The sequence below is a fragment of the Rattus rattus genome, chromosome 12 (genome assembly GCF_011064425.1).
Source record: "Rattus rattus isolate New Zealand chromosome 12, Rrattus_CSIRO_v1, whole genome shotgun sequence".
Taxonomy (NCBI): Eukaryota; Metazoa; Chordata; class Mammalia; order Rodentia; family Muridae; genus Rattus; species Rattus rattus.
In genome coordinates this window covers 25,288,060-25,307,256 of record NC_046165.1, presented here as the reverse complement: position 1 = coordinate 25,307,256, position 19,197 = coordinate 25,288,060, and the positions used below count along the sequence as shown (strand labels likewise).

At 39.8% G+C, this 19,197-nt stretch overlaps 1 protein-coding gene across 6 annotated transcripts in view; it reads left to right on the top strand.

Annotated features, from left to right (window-relative positions):
* Pibf1 (progesterone immunomodulatory binding factor 1) overlaps positions 1-19,197 on the top strand; it is a 167,746-nt gene that overhangs the window by 106,464 nt on the left and 42,085 nt on the right. For all 6 annotated transcript variants that reach the window (XM_032917804.1, XM_032917805.1, XM_032917803.1 and 3 more), the window contains exon 14: positions 7,996-8,098. In XM_032917804.1, coding sequence (XP_032773695.1) covers positions 7,996-8,098 — 103 coding nt within the window. The remainder of the gene's footprint in view (positions 1-7,995; positions 8,099-19,197) is intronic.

The following is a 19,197-nucleotide window of genomic DNA, read 5'->3' as shown; positions in this document are numbered from 1 at the left end:
ATAGAGGTTATGTGACATACACAAAGTTCAAGGCCAATGGGAAGCTCAGACCTCACTTTAACATCTGAATCTGGAGACTGGTTCTTACAAGGGAAAAATATATTTCCTATTATAAGCTTCCTTTCCATACCCAAAATATTGAGCTTTGAAATTAGATGTGATTGTTGCCTACTTTTTAAAGAAGTTCACAAAACCAGAAGTCAGGTGTGTCTAGTTTGTTTGGTGTGGTTGGTTGGTTGGTTGGTTGGTTGGGTGGGTGGGTGGGTGGGTGGGTTGGTTGGTGGGTTGGTTGATTGGTGTTTATAGTGTGGGAGAGGTTTTCTTTTGTTTTGTTTTGCTTTGCTTTGTTTTCTTCTGATGCCCAAAGATTTAAAGAACTACAACTGATTCATAGTGCAAATGATCTTAACTGTCCAAATATTTCTGAAGATTCTATCACTGAGCTATCTGTGCGCCCTGAACAAGCGCCTAATGGGTGTGCTATTAATACCCTTGCCAGCTGTGCCAGGCATTCTTCTCGTGGTGAGCTGAGGGCTATTTTGAGGAAGTGCTTCTCAGGTCATCTACGCTGCGGGAAGAGAGTGTAAGTCTAGACATCCAGAGAGGACATGTGTGCATCCCTATACCTAGTCACTCGACTGTTTCTATTGAGTGCCTACTACGTGCACAGTTTGAAGAGAGTGTAAGTCTAGACATCCAGAGAGGACATGTGTGCACCCCTATACCTAGTCACTCGACTGTTTCTATTGAGTGCCTACTACGTGCACAGTTTGAGTAGCGCCTAATCCACTGATGGACTTTTGAAGACTGCAGAATCAACATTTGGTTTCTTAAGGGCTATTTTTACCGAAATTGGTTGCCTTGTGCCCTCTTGAAATCTATTTACTTAAGACAAGAAAGAACAGTGAAGCCTTCAGAGAGTCTGTACTTACTAGTCTTTTACCTTTAAATTAAAGCACTGCAGATTTAAAGTGAGTTACAGAAATGACTCACAGTAGTGAGTGAGTGCTTCATAGCAAAGTCATCATCATTTGTCATTATGAGGAAGTGTACTAAAAAGTTTATACAAGGGAACCTTTCTCAGCTGCTGTATATCGCCTTCATACTTGTTTTGATTTAAAACATTATATATTCAGCTGATATTAAATATGTATTATTACTATTTAACTGATTATAAGTATTTATTTGATTTTTAAAATTGGGTAAATTTATGGTAATCCCATTATTTAGAATAATCAATCAGAAATTTATACAAATACATGAATTTCCTTGCATTTTTGGACATTATATAGTTTTAGTAGTTTAGTTTTTACCCTTAGCATTCTACCATGAATATTTCTTTTTTTTCTTTTTTTATTAACTTGAGTATTTCTTATTTACATTTCGAATGTTGTTCCCTTTCCCGGTTTCCGAGCCAACATGCCCCTAACCCCTCCCCCTCCCCTTCTATATGGGTGTTCCCCTCCCCATCCTCCCCCCATTACCACCCTTCCCACAACAATCATGTTCACTGGGGGTTCAGTCTTAGCATGACCAAGGCTTCCCCTTCCACTGGTGCTCTTACTAGGCTATTCATTGCTACTTATGAGGTTGGAGCCCAGGGTCAGTCCATGTATAGTCTTTAGGTAGTGGCTTAGTCCCTGGAAGCTCTGGTTGCTTGGCATTGTTGTTCATATGGGGTCTCAAGCCCCTTCAAGCTCTTCCAGTTCTTTCTCTGATTCCTTCAACGAGAGTCCTGTTCTCAGTTCAGTGGTTTGCTGCTGGCATTCGCCTCTGTATTTGCTGTATTCTGGCTGTGTCTCTCAGGAGAGGTCTACATCTGGTTCCTGTCGGCCTGCACTTCTTTGTTTCATCCATCTTATCTAGTTTGGTGGCTGTATATGTATGGGCCACATGTGGGGCAGGCTCTGAATGGGTGTTCCTTCTGTCTCTGTTCTAAACTTTGCCCCCCTATTCCCTCCCAAGGGTATTCTTGTTCCCCTTTTAAAGGAGAAGTGAAGCATTTACATTTTGGTCATCCTTCTTGAGTTTCATGTGTTCTGTGCATTTAGGGTAATTCAAACATTTGGGCTAATAGCCACTTATCAATGAGTGCATACCATGTATGTCTTTCTGTGATTGGGTTACCTCACTCAGGATGATATTTTCCAGTTCCATCCATTTGCCTATGACTTCATAAAGTCATTGTTTTTGATAGCTGAGTAATATTCCATTGTGTAGATGTACCACATTTTCTGTATCCATTCCTCTGTTGAAGGGCATCTGGGTTCTTTCCAGCTTCTGGCTATTATAAATAAGGCTGCTATGAACATAGTGGAGCACGGTTTTTTTATATGTTGGGGCATCTTTTTGGTATATGCCCAGGAGAGGTATAGCTGGATCCTCAGGTAGTTCAATGTCCAACTTTCTGAGGAACCTCCAGACTGATTTCCAGAATGGTTTTACCAGTCTGCAATCCCACCAACAATGGAGGAGTGTTCCTCTTTCTCCACATCCTCGCCAGCATTTCCTGTCACCTGAGTTTTTGATCTTAGCCATTCTCACTGGTGTGAGGTGAAATCTCAGGGTTGTTTTGATTTGCATTTCCCTTATGACTAAAGATGTTGAACATTTCTTTAGGTGTTTCTCAGCCATTCGGCATTATTCAGCTGTGAATTCTTTGTTTAGCTCTGAACCCCATTTTGAATAGGGTTATTTGTCTCCTGCGGTCTAACTTCTTGAGTTCTTTTTGTATATTTTGGATATAAGGCCTCTATCTGTTGTAGGATTGGTAAAGATCTTTTTCCCAATCTGTTGGTTGCCGTTTTGTCCTAACCACAGTGTCTTTTTTGGTTTTTACAGAAGCTTTGTAGTTTTATGAGATCCCATTTGTTTCGATTCTTGATCTTAGAGCATAAGCCATTGGTGTTTTGTTCAGAAATTTTCTCCAGTGCCCATGCTCGGTTAAAATGCTTCCCTAATTTTTTCTTCTTAGTTTGAGTGTATCTGGTTTGATGTGGAGGTCCTTGATCCACTTGGACTTAAGCTTTGTACAGGTGATAAGCATGGATCGATCTGCATTCTTCTACATGTTGACCTCCAGTTGAACCAGCACCATTTGCTGAAAATGCTATCTTTTTCCATTGGATGGTTTTTGGCTCCTTCGGGTAAAAAAGTCAAGTGACCATAGGTGTGTGGGTTCATTTCTGGGTCTTCAATTCTATTCCATTGGTCTATCTGTCTGTCTCTGTACCAATACCATGCAGTTTTTATCACTATTGCTCTGTAATACTGCTTGAGTTCAGGGATAGTGATTCCCCCTGAAGTCCTTTTATTGTTGAGGATAGTTTTAGCTATCCTGGGTTTTTTGTTATTCCAGATGAATTTGCAAATTGTTCTGTCTAACTCTTTGAAGAATTGGATTGGTATTTTGATGGGGATTGCATTGAATCTGTAGATCGCTTTTGGTAAAATGGCCATTTTTACTATATTAATCCTGCCAATCCATGAGCATGGGAGATCTTTCCATCTTCTGAGGTCGTCTTCAATTTCTTTCTTCAGAGGCTTGACGTTCTTATTGTACAGATCTTTTACTTGCTTGGTTAAAGTCACACCGAGGTACTTTATATTATTTGGGACTATTATGAAGGGTGTCGTTTCCCTAATTTCTTTCTTGGCTTGTTTCTCTTTTGTGTAGAGGAAGGCTACTGATTTATTTGAGTTAATTTTATACCCAGCCACTTTGCTGAAGTTGTTTATCAGCTTTAGTAGTTCTCTGGTGGAACTTTTGGGATCATTTAAATATACTATCATATCATCTGCAAATAGTGATATTTTGACTTCTTCTTTTCCAATCTGTATCCCCTTGATCTCCTTTTGTTGTCTGATTGTTCTGGCTAGAACTTCAAGAACTATATTGAATAAGTAGCGAGAGAGTGGGCAGCCTTGTCTAGTCCCTGATTTTAGTGGGATTTCTTCAAGTTTCTCTCCATTTAGTTTAATGTTAGCAACTAGTTTGCTGTATATGGCTTTTACTATGTTTAGGTATGGGCCTTGAATTCCTATTCTTTCCAGGACTTTTATCATGAAGGGGTGTTGAATTTTGTCAAATGCTTTCTCAGCATCTAATGAAATGAGCATGTGGTTTTGTTCTTTCAGTTTGTTTATATAATGGATCACGTTGATGGTTTTCCGTATATTAAACCATCCCTGCATGCCTGGGATGAAGCCTACTTGATCATGGTGGATGATTGTTTTGATGTGCTCTTGGATTCGGTTTGCCAGAATTTTATTGAGTATTTTTGCGTCGATATTTATAAGGGAAATTGGTCTGAAGTTCACTTTCTTTGTTGGGTCTTAATATTTCGTATCTATGAATATTCTTTAAAATACACTACCTAGGGGACTAAGGGTAACAGGTGGAATGCACAGGGTAACCAAAGGCATGGGACAGGGCCGTCAATGGCAGAGATGAACATGAGAGTGACAACATGTGTGCCACACCCTGAAACTGATTACATTATATGCTAATCTTAAAACTCAGTTTCAAAATCATTTTCAATAGCTACCGAAAACTTAGATTTTTAGATTTTCTTTTTGTGAGTGCATGTTGCTGTCAATTTGTGATAAGGCCCATGAAAAGTACTAAGAATTGCCTCTTGCTGCCAAAAGAATATTTTAAGAATTAAATTGAGAAAATCTATATAAAGATCATTACACAATATTTGGCATATGCAAGTGCTAGGTGGTTATATCAGTTAAGGTGTTCTTAAGTCAGTTGCACAGTTAGAAAAATCAAGATTCCAAAACTTCTCCCTAGGCACCTAATGAGATAACTTAATTAAAATACTTTTGTTTTAAATTTTTAATGAAGCCTTTAAAATACAAAAAACATGGACATTTGGGGTTTGTTTTTGTTTTTGTTTTTAGCTGAGTTTGTTTCTAGAGGCACTACAATGCTGATTTCCTGGGAGGTGATAACAGCAGGTTCTGGTTCTCATTTAAGTAGAATTCTGAGGTTTCTGATCCATGTGTAATCATACAGTACGGTATCGCTCACTCCCAGGTCTCCTACAAGCATGAGCAATTGCAGCCTTCCTTAAACTCTTGCTGGCACGCCCTGTGGAAAGCCAAAGGGGCTGATATAATCGAAGTAGATTAAAATGATTAACTTTTTGATATGAAACTTCAAAATTTGAAGTCATGTTTTTGTTTGAGTAGCAACTGTTTGCAAATAGCAGTCACGCGTCTCTGGTTGTGTTGCTGTGCTTCCACACTGACACCGTGTGTCCCACGGTGACAGCGGACACTGTTGTCATGGATCCTCCTCGCTTGTGCTGGTCCACACGTTTGGAGATACTTTAGAACACTTTTAATTTGTAGAGTTTTCTGCCTGTTGCATTTTTTAATTCTTTTTTATATTTTTTATTTTGCTTTTATGCGTATGAGTTTTGCCTGTATATGTATACATGTGAGCCTGGTGCCTGTGGTGGTCTGAAGAGGTGTGGGATCCACTGGCTTTTCATACCCCAACTGTAAAACCTTTCATCTGCTGCGAGCGGGGTTTCTCTCCAAAATGCCTTAGCTAAACCAGGGACTTTCTCATTAGGACACCACCCCAGGGTTAACACTAAAACCCTGCATGGAATTTCTTGCTTCAGCATTTACATCATCTGATATTTTTTACTTTATCTCCATATCTACATAAGAACGTTATGCTAATACAAGTCACCGAAACCTAATGAACAGTATAAAGTACCTAACTTGCCGTGACCACGTCACTGCCATCTTCAGAGTGGTGTTAAATTGGCCACTGTTGCAGCTCATTATTTTTAGCATCTCTCATCCCTTAATAGAAAACAGTTTTATTTGCATATAAATTTCCTCTCATCTATACTTCTTTGTAATTGAATTTGTCTGTATTCATTGTTGTATAAGCTTTGTTACACAAATATTGTCAATACCTTCAGCATACATTCGTTGATAAAATTATTTAGAAAGGAACTAAAGGGTATGTTCTGTGAGTAACAAGAATATAGAAACTACACTATATATATATATATACATATATATATATATACTATATAGAGAGAGTATATATATATGAAAGGTGTAAGAAAGAAGATAAAAGTGTGATTGATAATAATCAGGGTTTTTAATTAAACACACAAAATGGGAGCTAGTGATGTAAAATATGGAGTTCATAGACATAGTTAAAACCAACAGATGTAATCCAAAGCAACATTAAGATACGTTTCTAAAGCCAGTGTGATGGCGCACGCCTTTAGTCCCAGTACTCAGGAGGCAGAGGTCAATGGTGAGCAAAGAGATTTCGAAGACAGCAAGGGCTACAAAGAGAAACCCCAAACTGTACATTTGTTATATTAACTAACAAAGAAAACATGATCCCTACACCCCAGGGAGAGGTTTTGTAACCTCAATTGTTTTCTGTACAAAACTATATCAAATTCTATAACAGGGTTAATATAAATTTCATTGTTGATACATAAAGTATTGTATCTAGAGTTAAAAAAAATACAAAAAAAATACAATGTAAACTATAAATTCCTTTAAAATGCATAAAAGAAAAGGGTTAAGAGGCATTTAATAAAGACTGGAGGAAGACAAAGGAAGCTGCTTGTGGGGTAATAAAAATGCTCTCGAGTCATGCTGTCCCGAAAACCGCACAGCTCTAACTTCACTTTAAGCCAGTGTTTATTGTGCTGGTTACATATTACTATATATTTTATAAAGAATTAGTGTCAAAAAAATGAAGACTACTTCTTTTCATCAGTAATGTAAATTAATTGGCAAATACCATGCCAGATCAAAGAGTATTAGCTGTAGATAGATTGTTGAGGTCACTCTATAGACATTTACAAAAACTTGTATTTTTTACTTCGGATGAGCAGTCCTTACACATAAATGTGTTAGATGATATTTAGCAGAGTCTCACATGAATCCCTTTGTCTTTGACTGGGAAATATAAATACAGTAAGGGCTCATTTTGTTCTGTAGGGTTATTTGGTAGAAATTAAAAAAAACAATTCAACATTGTAAGAAGGTCTGCATTTAGAGTCTGTGAATTCTACATTCATAGTTAAATTGACAGTGAACTAATGTAGAGCATGAAAATGCGATGTGGGTCTTGACAGCAGCAGGACTTCTCAGTATTACCAGCACTTCTTTCACTCTTTGCAGTGTTTGAGTAGACAGCTAGGGCTACACAGGAAACCCTGTCGTGAGAAACAAAACAAAACAAAGGGCTGTGATGGAGTGCAGAGAGCAGCGCATGGTGGGCCGTGGGTGTGAGCCTGTGCTCCTAACCCTCAGGCTGACATACCTACGGGAATGAGTGGAGGCCAGCCTAGCACACAGACTTAAGACCCCGCCAGGGCATGGGGACCTGAAGCACTGTTAGGAAGGGGTTCCTTTAGTGTGGACCCCGCCTGTGCTGTGGTCATTCCTCACATGTTACACATCTCTTCCACCTCCACTTGCAATAGGAAGCCTGTCGGATTGTGTTTTGTATTATAAAATTCATAATATTGACCAGTAGAAATACTTTCCAAAATGTAACCTTTTGCACATAATATTCCTGTCATTTCAAATAATAATTTTAATAATTCAAATAATTTCGCACATGATATTCAAATAATTTCACATAATTAAGGTAATTTGTAATTTGGAAACTTTTGTTAAATGAGAAAGCTATAAATGGCTCTTTCTGTCACGTTGGTAACATAATGTAATTCTACTTGGATGGGAAGGGCTAAACCACAGTCACGGTAATCGGTGTATCACACTTACATATCAAAATGTCAGGGTTGCTACTTTCAGAGCTTTGATTGGTAGAGTATTGCTCTTCTAGTGTTTTTGCTTTGTCTTGTCATTTCTTACTATTGTGTGTTATTAGGAAAGAATGAGTCCGTTTTCCAGCATACAAATCTCTAGTGCGTGTTTAGGTGCATTCCACTACTTTGGTGTCCATGAATGCTTTTCATTTTGTTTACCTAGTGTCCACTTGGCAAGAAGAGTTCTTCAGTTAGAAAAACAAAATTCATCAATTTTAAAAGATCTGGACCATCAAAAGGAGGAAGTAAGACAGCTTTCTCAAGAGGTGAGTAGCTGGACCAGAAGACCCAGGAAAAACCTGGTGCTTTCTCGGCTGCATGGGTTGGTCACGCCTGCAGTTACTCACTGAGCAGTGTGCAAATGAGCTGGTTGCAAAAGGATTTTAACTTGTAAACCCCATGAATGTTGAGTCTCCTAAACAACTTGGCAAAGCAGAGCAGGAGGGAGACTGAATGCCCAGAACCAGGAAGTGTAGACGAGGCTAGGCACGGAGCATCAGCCTCTGAGAATGTCCACTGACAAAACAATTTTGGCTAATTCGGTTGGTATTATGTTTCTCACTGACAACTGATTTTTAAATATTTGAATTTTTTAGAGTTTCTATTTAATTAAAAAATACTAAGCCGGGTTTGGAGACATGGCTCAATGGTTAAGAGCACTGACTGCTCTTCCAGAGGCCCTGAGTTCAATTCCCAGCAACCACATGGTGGCTCACAACCATCTGTGATGGGATCTGCTGCCCTCTTCTGGTGTGTCTGAAGACAGTGACCTTGTACAGTGTTCTCACATACATTAAAATAAATAATTTTTTTAGTGTTCTAAAGGCTTTCTTACAGCCTGATCGTCTGGAGGTATTTTCTCAATGGGGCTTCCCTCAGCAGACTTTAGCTTGTGTCAGACTGACAGAAACCTAGGCAGAGCAGAGCATTGTTCACTTTGCCCATCAGTGTTGGCCCACTGGCTAGAACCTCTGCAGGTCCTGGGCTGCTGCACACTCTGAGCGCTCCATGCATCAAGTCCATGCTTGGCTTCTTTGTTTTTTAAGAACAAACCTGTTCCTTTGTCCGTACAGTATCTACCGATAAAGCACATTTAGTAGTAAAAGTGTCTCTACACTGAATTGTGAAATGAGAGTGAGAAACATCAGAGATTAAGGATGCAGTAGAATGTGGGCAGATGTCAACAGTGTGCATGACAGGAGGAGAGGAAGGGCTCTGTTGTCTGCGTATACTCGTATCTGCCGTAGGACTCTCCACAGACCGCCCTTATCACCACCGGGCCTTAGGAGGAGAGGAAGGGCTCTGTTGTCTGCGCATACTCGTATCTGCCGTAGGACTCTCCACAGACCGCCCTTATCACCACCGGGCCTTAGAAAGAAAGGTCTTCAGCAAACACTGTTGTGAGACTTACACCATTAGGCTTAGTGCACATCTGTGAACTCACATAGAGGAACTATAAGTAACATCTGGTGAACATTTGACATGTGTCCCTTTGTCTTTAATAGAATTGACCTTTGTATGTATTTATGTAAGTTTTCATTTTGATCATATTTAACAATGACTTCACAAAATTTCTACAAATTTACTCTTGCTACAAGTCAGTTCTAGCAAACGGGAATAAAATAATCAAAGGAAACCAAGTACAATGCCTCTAACAGCCTAGGGCTCTAAAGGAAACCCATCTCAAAAAAAAAAAAAAAAAGTCCAACCAAGGGAGAAAAGAAACTGCAGACCTTGGGAGGCTGAGGCAGGAGTTTAAGGCCAGCATAACACAGTGTCAGGGCTCCTGTAGTAGCTTCATTCCTGTTGGGGTAATAAACATCATGACGAAAAAGCATCTTGAGGCAGGAAAGTGCTTATTTGGATTAAGGTTCAGTTGTTCATTGAGGAAAACCAAAGCAGGAGCCTGGGGACAGAAGCTGGAGCAGAGACCACAGAGGAGTGCTGCTCAATGGTTTGCTCCCAGGCTTATGGTCAGCTACTTTTCTCATCCAACCCAAGCCCACCTGCCTACAGAAGGAACCTCCCACAGTAGGCCAGACCCTCCTCTGTTAGTTTTCCATCAGGAAAATTGATTGCCTGCAGGCCAGTTTGATGGAGGCAGTTCCTCAGTCGAGGTTCCCATCAAGTTGACAACCATTGATTAGCCATAACAGAGACCTAGTGCGACTCTCAAGAAAAACCAATCCCATAGGAGTCAGAGGAGTCAAGGACACCACAAGAAAACCCATAGAGTCAACTAACCTGAGCTCATAGGGACTCACAGACACTGAACCCACAACCAGGGAGCCTACCTGGGTCTGCCCTAGGTCCTCTGCACATGTGTTACAGTTGTGTAGCTTGGTCTTCTTGTGGGACTCCTTCCACTGACTCTGTCGCCTACCTTTGGGACCCTTTCTTCCTACTGGATTCCTTTATCGAGCCTTAATAGGAAAGGAAGTGCCTACTGCAACTTGATATGCCTTGGCCAGAGAAGGGAAACAGACCGAGGAGGAGATGGGCAGGGGAGAAGGGAGGGTAAACTCCAGGCAGGATGTAAAACAATTAATCAATCAATTAATTAATTAATGGTCATATCTAATAATAAATGTTACATCTAAAATATCCTTGCCTACCCTGGTATCAAAGTATCTTTGTAGACAGAAGGTTTGTGCACAGGGTGATGGTTTTAGGTCTGTGATCCATTTGTGATTTTTTTTTACATGAAATGAGATTGAAATTCACAAATTTTCACATTGAGACTCAACTGTTGTATCACTTATTGAAGATCATTAATTATTTATGAATGAGTCTATGTCTAGATGTGTTCCCTTCTAGTTCCCTGCTTGTCACCCTTATGGGCACCGTGGTTGTTGTTATAGTTGTCTAGTATCTTGAAATCAAATACTGTTGGTTTTCCAACTCCTTTTCAAAGCTTTTTGGCCACTCTATATTTTTGTACTTGCCTGTGAATTTTATAACTAGTTTATTAATTCCTGGGAGGAAAAAAGGTTGCTGTGATCTTGAGATTACATTGACTTTATATATAAAATGGTGAAAATAGGCTAACGATGTAGCAGACTGCCTAGCAGTCCTACCTCCCTAGGTTCGGTCTGCAACATGGCTGACAGAAAGAAGAGTGGTCAGAGGGGAAGAGTACTGAGGACCTGACAGTCTGAACTGCTCGGTAGTCTGACCCATGAACACAGAATGTTTGCTCTTGTTTATTAGGTCCTTATTTTTTTAGCACTGTTTTTTGCTTGTGATCAGTGTCAGCAAGGTAAGTTCTCTATCTTTCTGATTCTAACCAGTACAATAAAATGTATGCTCAGTATAAATAGAATTATAATGTAAGATGTTTAGTGATATGCTTATGACCTGCAGTCTTTCGATTTTTGTCTATACTATTTCTTCTTTGTGCTCTTGACCTTTTTTCTCCCTACTTTCAGTTGAGTTCATATTTTATCATTTCATTTTATTTTATTGTTTATAATTTTATAATGATTGCAGTTGGTTTAGTAGTATTACATATCCCCTCCTAATCTTGTGCTTTTGTTGCCGTAGACCTTATTTATACGAACCTCACACTACATTGCTATTATTGTTAAACAGTTAAACACCATATAAAGAGAAATGTTAGAATGAGGAAAAGATACTGTATTTAATCAAATAGTTAATTATCCTGGTGTTCAGTCTGGAATCTTATCCTTATGTTTATGCACTTTCTTTTTATTTTATGTTTAAACAATTATTTTTGTATGTTTTATCTACATGTATGTAAGTGCACCACAGATCTGGACCCCTAGAAATTAGAGGTACAGGTGGTACGAGCTGCCATGTGGGTTCTGGGAATCAAATCCAGGTCCTCAATAAGAGAAACAAGTGCTCTGAAATGCTGAGCCATCGTTCCTCCCTTTCCACACATATACATACCTTTTTAAGACAGATTTCTTCCTAGATTCAGACTCAATATGTGGCCAAGGGTGACCTTGAATCCCCTGTGTCTATCTCATAAACTCCTGGAACTGTTGCCTCCAACTCCCAAGTATTAAATGCAGTTTGTCGTTGTTGTGAAAAATTTAGATAGTATAAGTTCATCATTTAAATCATTTTAGAAATCAGCAAGTAGCCTTTGGCATATTTATAGTGTTGTATATCCATCACCACCATATAATTATAGACCAATTTCATCATCCTAGAAGGAAACCTAAACTTCCTAAGTCATCATTTCATTTCCCGTTCTCACCTCTTACAGCATCTGGTGTGTACTTAATGAACTGTCTTTCTCCATAGATTTCCCTATTTTATATATTCCATATAATAGAAATTATACAACCTTCCACATTTATTGGCATTGCAGTCATCTTACATTATACCAGCCATGTCGAGGTTTTCTATTTCCATATATAAATTATATATATGTGTGTGTGTGTGTGGTGTGTGTGTGTGTACATATATGTGTGTGTGTATATATATATGTGCATGTGTGTACATATATACATATACGCACATATATATATGTATATATATAAAATTTTCTCCATCCGCTGATGGAAAAGCCAAAGATCCAGTACTCCATGAAAATAGATATTTTAACAATCCCAATCTGGTGATGGAATCCCAGTGGAGTCCTAGAGAGCTGCTGATCTTCAGTTTACACTATAATCACAAAAGAAAGAGTAGATTCTAATATCATTGAAGAAATGTCTTGGCAAGAATAGGTGAACTTGCCAGCAAGAGTGAGCGCAAGTAGGAAAAAAAGCAAAAGCTTATGAGCTGCCACCAGAAAGTATGGCCCAGAAATTAGAGTAGGTCTTCCCACCTCAAATGATCCAATAATAAAAGTCCTTTAGAGGCATGCCCAGCTTCTTGGAGTTTAGTTGATTCCATATGTCATCCAGCTGACAAACTATTAGTCATTATATGCTTGTCATTTGCTTTTTAATTCTAGCTATCTTTGTGGCTATGATATTGTAGCTCATTGTGACTTTGATTTAACATTTCTCTAATGACTAATAATGTCAGGCTTTATTTTTTTAACTTCCTCTTGGCCATTTCTGTATACATAGAGAAATATCAGTCTTAGTCATTTTCTACTTTCAGAATACCACAGTTAGGTAATTTATATATGCTAGAGGTTTGCTTGACGCATGATTGTGATGGAGCCACATCTGCTGCTACATGGCAGCATCTCTGCCACTCGTGTGACGAGGACTGCAGTATGTCCATGAAGGCTGCCCGGGTGTGTGTCATTTCCAGGCTTGCTGCTCAGTATGTTCACCCTCTCTAGTTCCTTCTGAACCCTGGCTGGTTAACTCAGCTGATCTGGCCCAAACGCTTCTCCAAGCTGACTGGTTAAAACTGACTTCTCTCTGCTTCTCACTGAATTGTTCTGCTTGGCCTCAAACTAACTCTCGCAATCTTCTAATCTTCTGGCTCCCTCTCATTCTCTGGCTTGTTCTATCTTCACCTGCAACCTGTCTTTGTAAAACCATCCCAGTAAAACTGTCTCTTTTTTCTATCCCCGTCTCTCTTTGTTCTGCTCTCTTAAGTCACCTCTCTTTCCTGTCTGTTCATTGATGAGTTGGGCATCTCCTATCTCTGACTCATTCTGTCAATCTCTCTCTGACTCATCATTTTTCCTGCCCCTCACTTATTTTCAGATATGGCTGCTTCCTTCTACAAATCAATTTATCTTCATTGGGTTAAAGGTGTTTCCTAAGGATGTGTCCATATTCCAGCCAGGGGGATTAAAGGTGTGTGATTCCACCTGAATGGCACAGACCTAGTAGGTCTTTGGATGTGGTCTGTTGCCAGAGCAGCCATGTTGCTGGACGAAAATTCCTCTGTAAGACTTTCTGTTTTAGAGGTCTCAGCACTCTTTTTTTTTTTTTTTTTTTTTTTGTTTTTTCGGAGCTGGGGACCAACCCAGGGCCTTGCGCTTCCTAGGTAAGCGCTCTACCACTGAGCTAAATCCCCAGCCCCCTCAGCACTCTTAAATGTCACCCCTTAGTGTTTATGTTGTTATTCACTATTTGTTGGTATGTTGAAGATGGAGCCCAGTATAAAGTTCTACCATGAGCTTCATCCCTAACCCAGATACCACCTATCTTAATTCAGTCACAGTGCCTCTCAACCATAGGAATATGTTTTCAACTCACTTCCCCTGATTTTTAGTTGTATCTTTTGGCTTGATATTGTTGTTGATTGGCAGGAATTTTCTGTGTATTCTGGATTGCAGATCTTTAGCACATGGGAGAGGTTTTGTGTTGTCTTGCATCCTCTTGTAACTGTTCCTTGATGTATGAACTTTTTTATTTTGATAAGGTCTAATTTATCATTTTTGTGTTTTATGATTCATCATTGATTTTTTAATTCCCAGGTAAAACTCACATCATAAAATTAATCATTGTAAAGTAGACCATCTTACATTCCTTCAGAATACGGTGCAATCACATCTATCTAGTTCTGAGACATTTTTATTACTACATAATAAAGCCTGCACCACTAAGCAATCACTCACACCCACCCCAGCCGCTGACACCAGTCTGTCTGTCTGTAGTCTATTAGCTTTTCTATGCGGTTACTTACTCAGCATAGTTGGACAAACGGAATCATACAGGTTCTGGCTTTTTGTATCTAGCTTCTTTTCTTGGGCATACTGTTTTCTAGGTTTATCTACACTGTAGCATATACCGTATACTTTGTGACATTTTACTAATAAATAACATTCTGTTGCATGTATCGTATATTTACCAGAGACTGTTTATTCATTCCCTGGTAAACTTCAGGCTCTTCCTCCCTTTCTGCTCTTGTGAATTATGTCTCACAAACAATTCAGTGTGGTGAATCGAATTTTTAGTCAAGTAGACATGGAATTGCTAGGCTCAGTTTTGTTTCTGGAAAGACTTTTTGCCCTGGTAAGATTTGAAGTTAGTTGGTCCTAGCAGCTCAGGCCTATAGGAATCCTACTCAGGAAAGGATTTTGAGTTAAAGACCTACTTGGATTATAGAAAGAGTGTAAGGCCTGCCTCAGCAACTTAGTAAGAATTTATCTAAAAAATTCACAGAATTAAAAAGAGGACAGGGACTACAGTTCAGAGATAGAGCGTGTTCCTAGCATTAGCAAGGCCCCAAGTTCACTTCCTATCCAAGAAAGGCCAAAGAAGGGAATTTGGAAGAGGGGGAAGGAAGTGTGAGGCTAATTTCCTTCTCTGTCTCATTCTTAACCTAATTTTTAGGATTTGAAAGATGTTCTTTTTTTTTTTTTTTTTTTTTTTTTTTTTTTTAAGGGTGAATAGAAACTTTTTATAAGGTGAGTAGTTTACACAATTTCATACATAAGGATTTATTTTGAAAAAGCAAAATTATTGAATGATACAAATTAATGATTTGATGAATTGTGATCAAAACAAAATCTAGATGAATTCAACAATTAAAAGAAGAATCAGTAGGTGAATTTTGTTCATGAATATGCTGCCAAACTCAAATACTGTTATGAGTTAAGTTTCAGCAAAATTAAAGTTATTATATTATTCTCTCATATGAATATTATTTTAAGATTAGCAATGCAAATACAACTTTAGAAGTCAATTTAATCTTAGTACCTAAGTAGGACAAACAAAACAACACCTAATTTTATTTAACCAATTCCTAAATAAAGTGTTAAGTTCAACCATTTGCTGGCATACTCACAGTTCATACAAATACAAGTTTGCCTTGAAAGATGTTCTTTAGTCTTTAGCTTAACACTCTTTTCATGACCTTCGTCACTGTGGTCATTTGGATATGGTTGGCCCAAGGAATGAGTGGCACTAGTACAAGGTGTGGCCTTATTGGGGTGGGTGTGGCCTTGTCAGAGGAAGTGTGTCACGGGTGGTGTTGGGCTTTGAGACCCTCCTTCTAGTTGCCTGCAAGCCAGTCTTCTGTTTGCCTTTGGAACAACATGTAGGGCTCTCAGCTCTTCCAGTGCCATGGCTGCCTGGACACTGCCGTGCTCCCACCATGATGATACTGGACTGAACCTCAGAGCCTGTAAGCCAGCCCCAATTAAATGTGCCCCTTTATAAGAGTTGCCTTGGTCATGTGTCTCTTCACAGCAATAGAATCCCTAACTAAAACAGTCTCTCACTAGAGCATGTTCTCCTGATCGTTGTCTCTCACTAGAATGTGTTGTTCTGACTGCAGTCTCTCACTAGAACATATTTTTTGACCTTAGTCCCTCTAGGATATGTTCTCTTGACCTTTTTTCCTCACTAGAATATGTTCTTTTGACCTTTGCCCCTCAGTAGAATGTTTTCTCTTGAGATCTCTCTCACACTAAGATGTGTTTTTGCAAATTATTCTTTCTGAATTGACCTGAGACAGTCTGATACTGATGGCCTGCCATGGTTTCTTTATTGCTATGCTTGGGGTGTGTTGGATTTTTTTAACATGTGAGTTCAGTAAATTTACCTTTCTATTTCCCCTTGTCCTCTGTTTCTTTTGATAATTCCAAAGTGACAAGTCTGGTTGCTTAAAGTTGTCTAGAGTGGAGGTAATGGTGTACTGCATATTTTCAGTCTATGTTCTGCTTTTGATTGTATGAAGTTTCTGCTTCTTCTCCTTTCTCCCCCACACCTCTGTTTCTCTCCCTTTTTTCAAGGCAGGACTTTTCTGTGTAGCCTTGGCTGTCCTGGAACTTGCTCTGTAGACCAGGCAGGCCCCGAACTCAGAGATCCTGAGACACTTGCCTCAGGACTCCCGAGTGCTAAGATTAAAGGCATGTGCCACCACCACCCATTGCCATTAACCTCACCTACTATCTCCATCTCAAATATTAGCTTATAATTCTGGAATTCCAGTTTGCCCCTTTATGGAGTTTGTAATTCCCTAATTAAAATTCTCAAACACACACCCTTTCAGGAGCTCAAAGAGGATAATTTTTTTTCACTTTACTTTGATTTTTAAAGGATTTATTCAAATACAGTTTCTCACTTTTTGACAGTTCCATACATCTATATAATTTATTCAAATCTGTTATAATCAAAAAGGTAGATACGGGGGTTGGGGATTTAGCTCAGTGGTAGAGCACTTGTCTAGCAAGCACAAGGCACTGGGTTCGGTCCCCAGCTCCGAAAAAAAAAAAAAAGAAAGAAAAAAAAAGGTAGATACGTATAGTTAGTATAACAAAAGTTACATTTTATTATGCGGAGGGTCATCACACAAGGTTCACACTCTAGATTCCTAACTGTGTTCTTCAGCCTATCTCCCAAAGGCTGACCAGCTGTGTGACATATCTTAGCTGAAGATCAGATCCACTCTCTCAAAGCTTCTGATCCGAGGGTCAGGATCCTAAGGGAGACTTCTCAGCCGGGCACATCAAGGTGCCGTCTCTCTCCAGATTGGTCTCTGCTTATCTACTGTCCAGTGAGCATCATAGGATTTTAGGACTGTGTCTGATTATTGAGTGAGTGCTGTCACTGGATTTTGTTCATCAGGTGCAACCTTAGTTGTTAAGATTTTTTTTTTTTTTTACATGTCTAAGAGTCATTTTTTCCGTGCTCCTTATAGAATCATACTCCTTCCACTTACCCTCGCCCACCCCTGCAGACACGTCACTAAAAGCTTCCCACTGTCATACGTGGATGGGTGGGTGGGTGGGTGGATGGATGGATGGGTGGGTGGATGGATGGATGGGTGGGTGGATGGATGGATGGATGGATGGATGGATGGATGGATGGATGGATGGATGGATGGATATACCCATAGCTGTCCCCATGGGAGTGGATGCGGAGCTATCCCCTAGGTTGTGGGTAACTCACCAGTGACTGTGACTGGAGACCATGACACTCCCTCTCACATTAGCTAGATGTTCCCAGTAGCTCCTTGAGAAGGCACAGGATTCCTGAGCACCATTCCTGGGCATCCATGACTAAATCTATATATCTATGTAATTTATGCGCCCAGTCATGTACAGTGTCTGCTGGCAACTACAACTGCTGTGACTTCATGAGTACAATAGGCACAGCATGCCCAGAACACAGTGTCCACAGCCCTCCTCCACATCCTCTCATTCTCATTCCTCTGCTCCATTTTCCTTAATGTCCCTGAGCCTTGGGGCAGGTGATATGCACCTCAGTGCCTGAGCACTCAGTTGCTCCTTTCTGAAGGGAAACAGAAGAGAGTAGTTCTAGGAGCAGGGAGCTGGGAGGAGTGGAGGGGAGAGAAACTGAGGTCAGATGAACTGTATGAAGAAGAATCTTTTTAATATAAAGAAAGTCGCTTAGAAGTGTCAGCATCTGCACTCTGCATTAACAACTTCTGTTCACTTCATAAAGCTTTACTGACCATGTCTTAGAACAATCTAGTCTGTGCCTAGATAAACAGGTACCTGAGAGAAAGCTTGACAACCGTCCATTTAGTTAAACAACTATACTGGCTAGTTTTATGTCAGCTTGACGAAAGCTAGAGTCATCAGAGAGTAAGGAGCCTCAATTTAACAAAATGCCTCCAGGGGCTAGAACAATAGCTCAGCGGTTAAGAGCACTGACTGCTTGTCCAGAGGTCCTGAGTTCAATTCCTAGCAACCACATGGTGACTCACAACCATCTGTAATGGAATCTGATGCCCTCTTCTGCTGTGTCTGAAGACAGCTACAGTGTACACACAAACATAAAATAAATAAATAAGTCTTTTTTTAAAAAAAAGTGCCCCCATAAGATCTGGCTGTGCACAAGTCTATAAGGTATTTTTCTTAATTAGTGATGGATGAGGGAGGGTTAGCACTTTGTAGTGGAGTCACCCCTGAGCTAGTGATCCCGGGTTATATAAAACAGCAGGCTGAGCAAGCCATGGGGAGCAAGTCAGTAAGCAGCACTCTTCCACAGCCTCTGCATTGGCTCCTGCCTTCAGTTTTCTGCCCTGCGGGAGTTCCTGCCCACACTCCTTTTGATAATGAACTGTTTTATGAACTGTTCATTTTTTCCTCCCCAACTTGATTTTTGGTCATGATATTTCATCACAGCAATAGTAACCCTATCTGAGATACCAGCCATGAGCCTTTGACTAGGTCCACAGCACTAGGCATGAACTCTGTCCTGTGAAATAGGCCTCATATCTAGTCAGAACACAGTTGTTTACTCTCATATAATAGTCGTGCCAATACTGCACTAGATCTTGTCTTACAAACCACTATTAAAACATACAAGGTCTACAGCAGTTAAGAACACTTTTGGGTTTTCTCCCTGGCTATCTACATAGTACCTTCCAGACGCATGAAAGCTAGTCATCAAGGGGAAGGCCATTTTCACTTTGGTTTTTTCCATGCCCTGCAACCTAAGTGTTGTATATTCACCAATGGGGTATTTCCTTTTAGACCTGGCAGGAAGCCCAGAGCAGCACATAG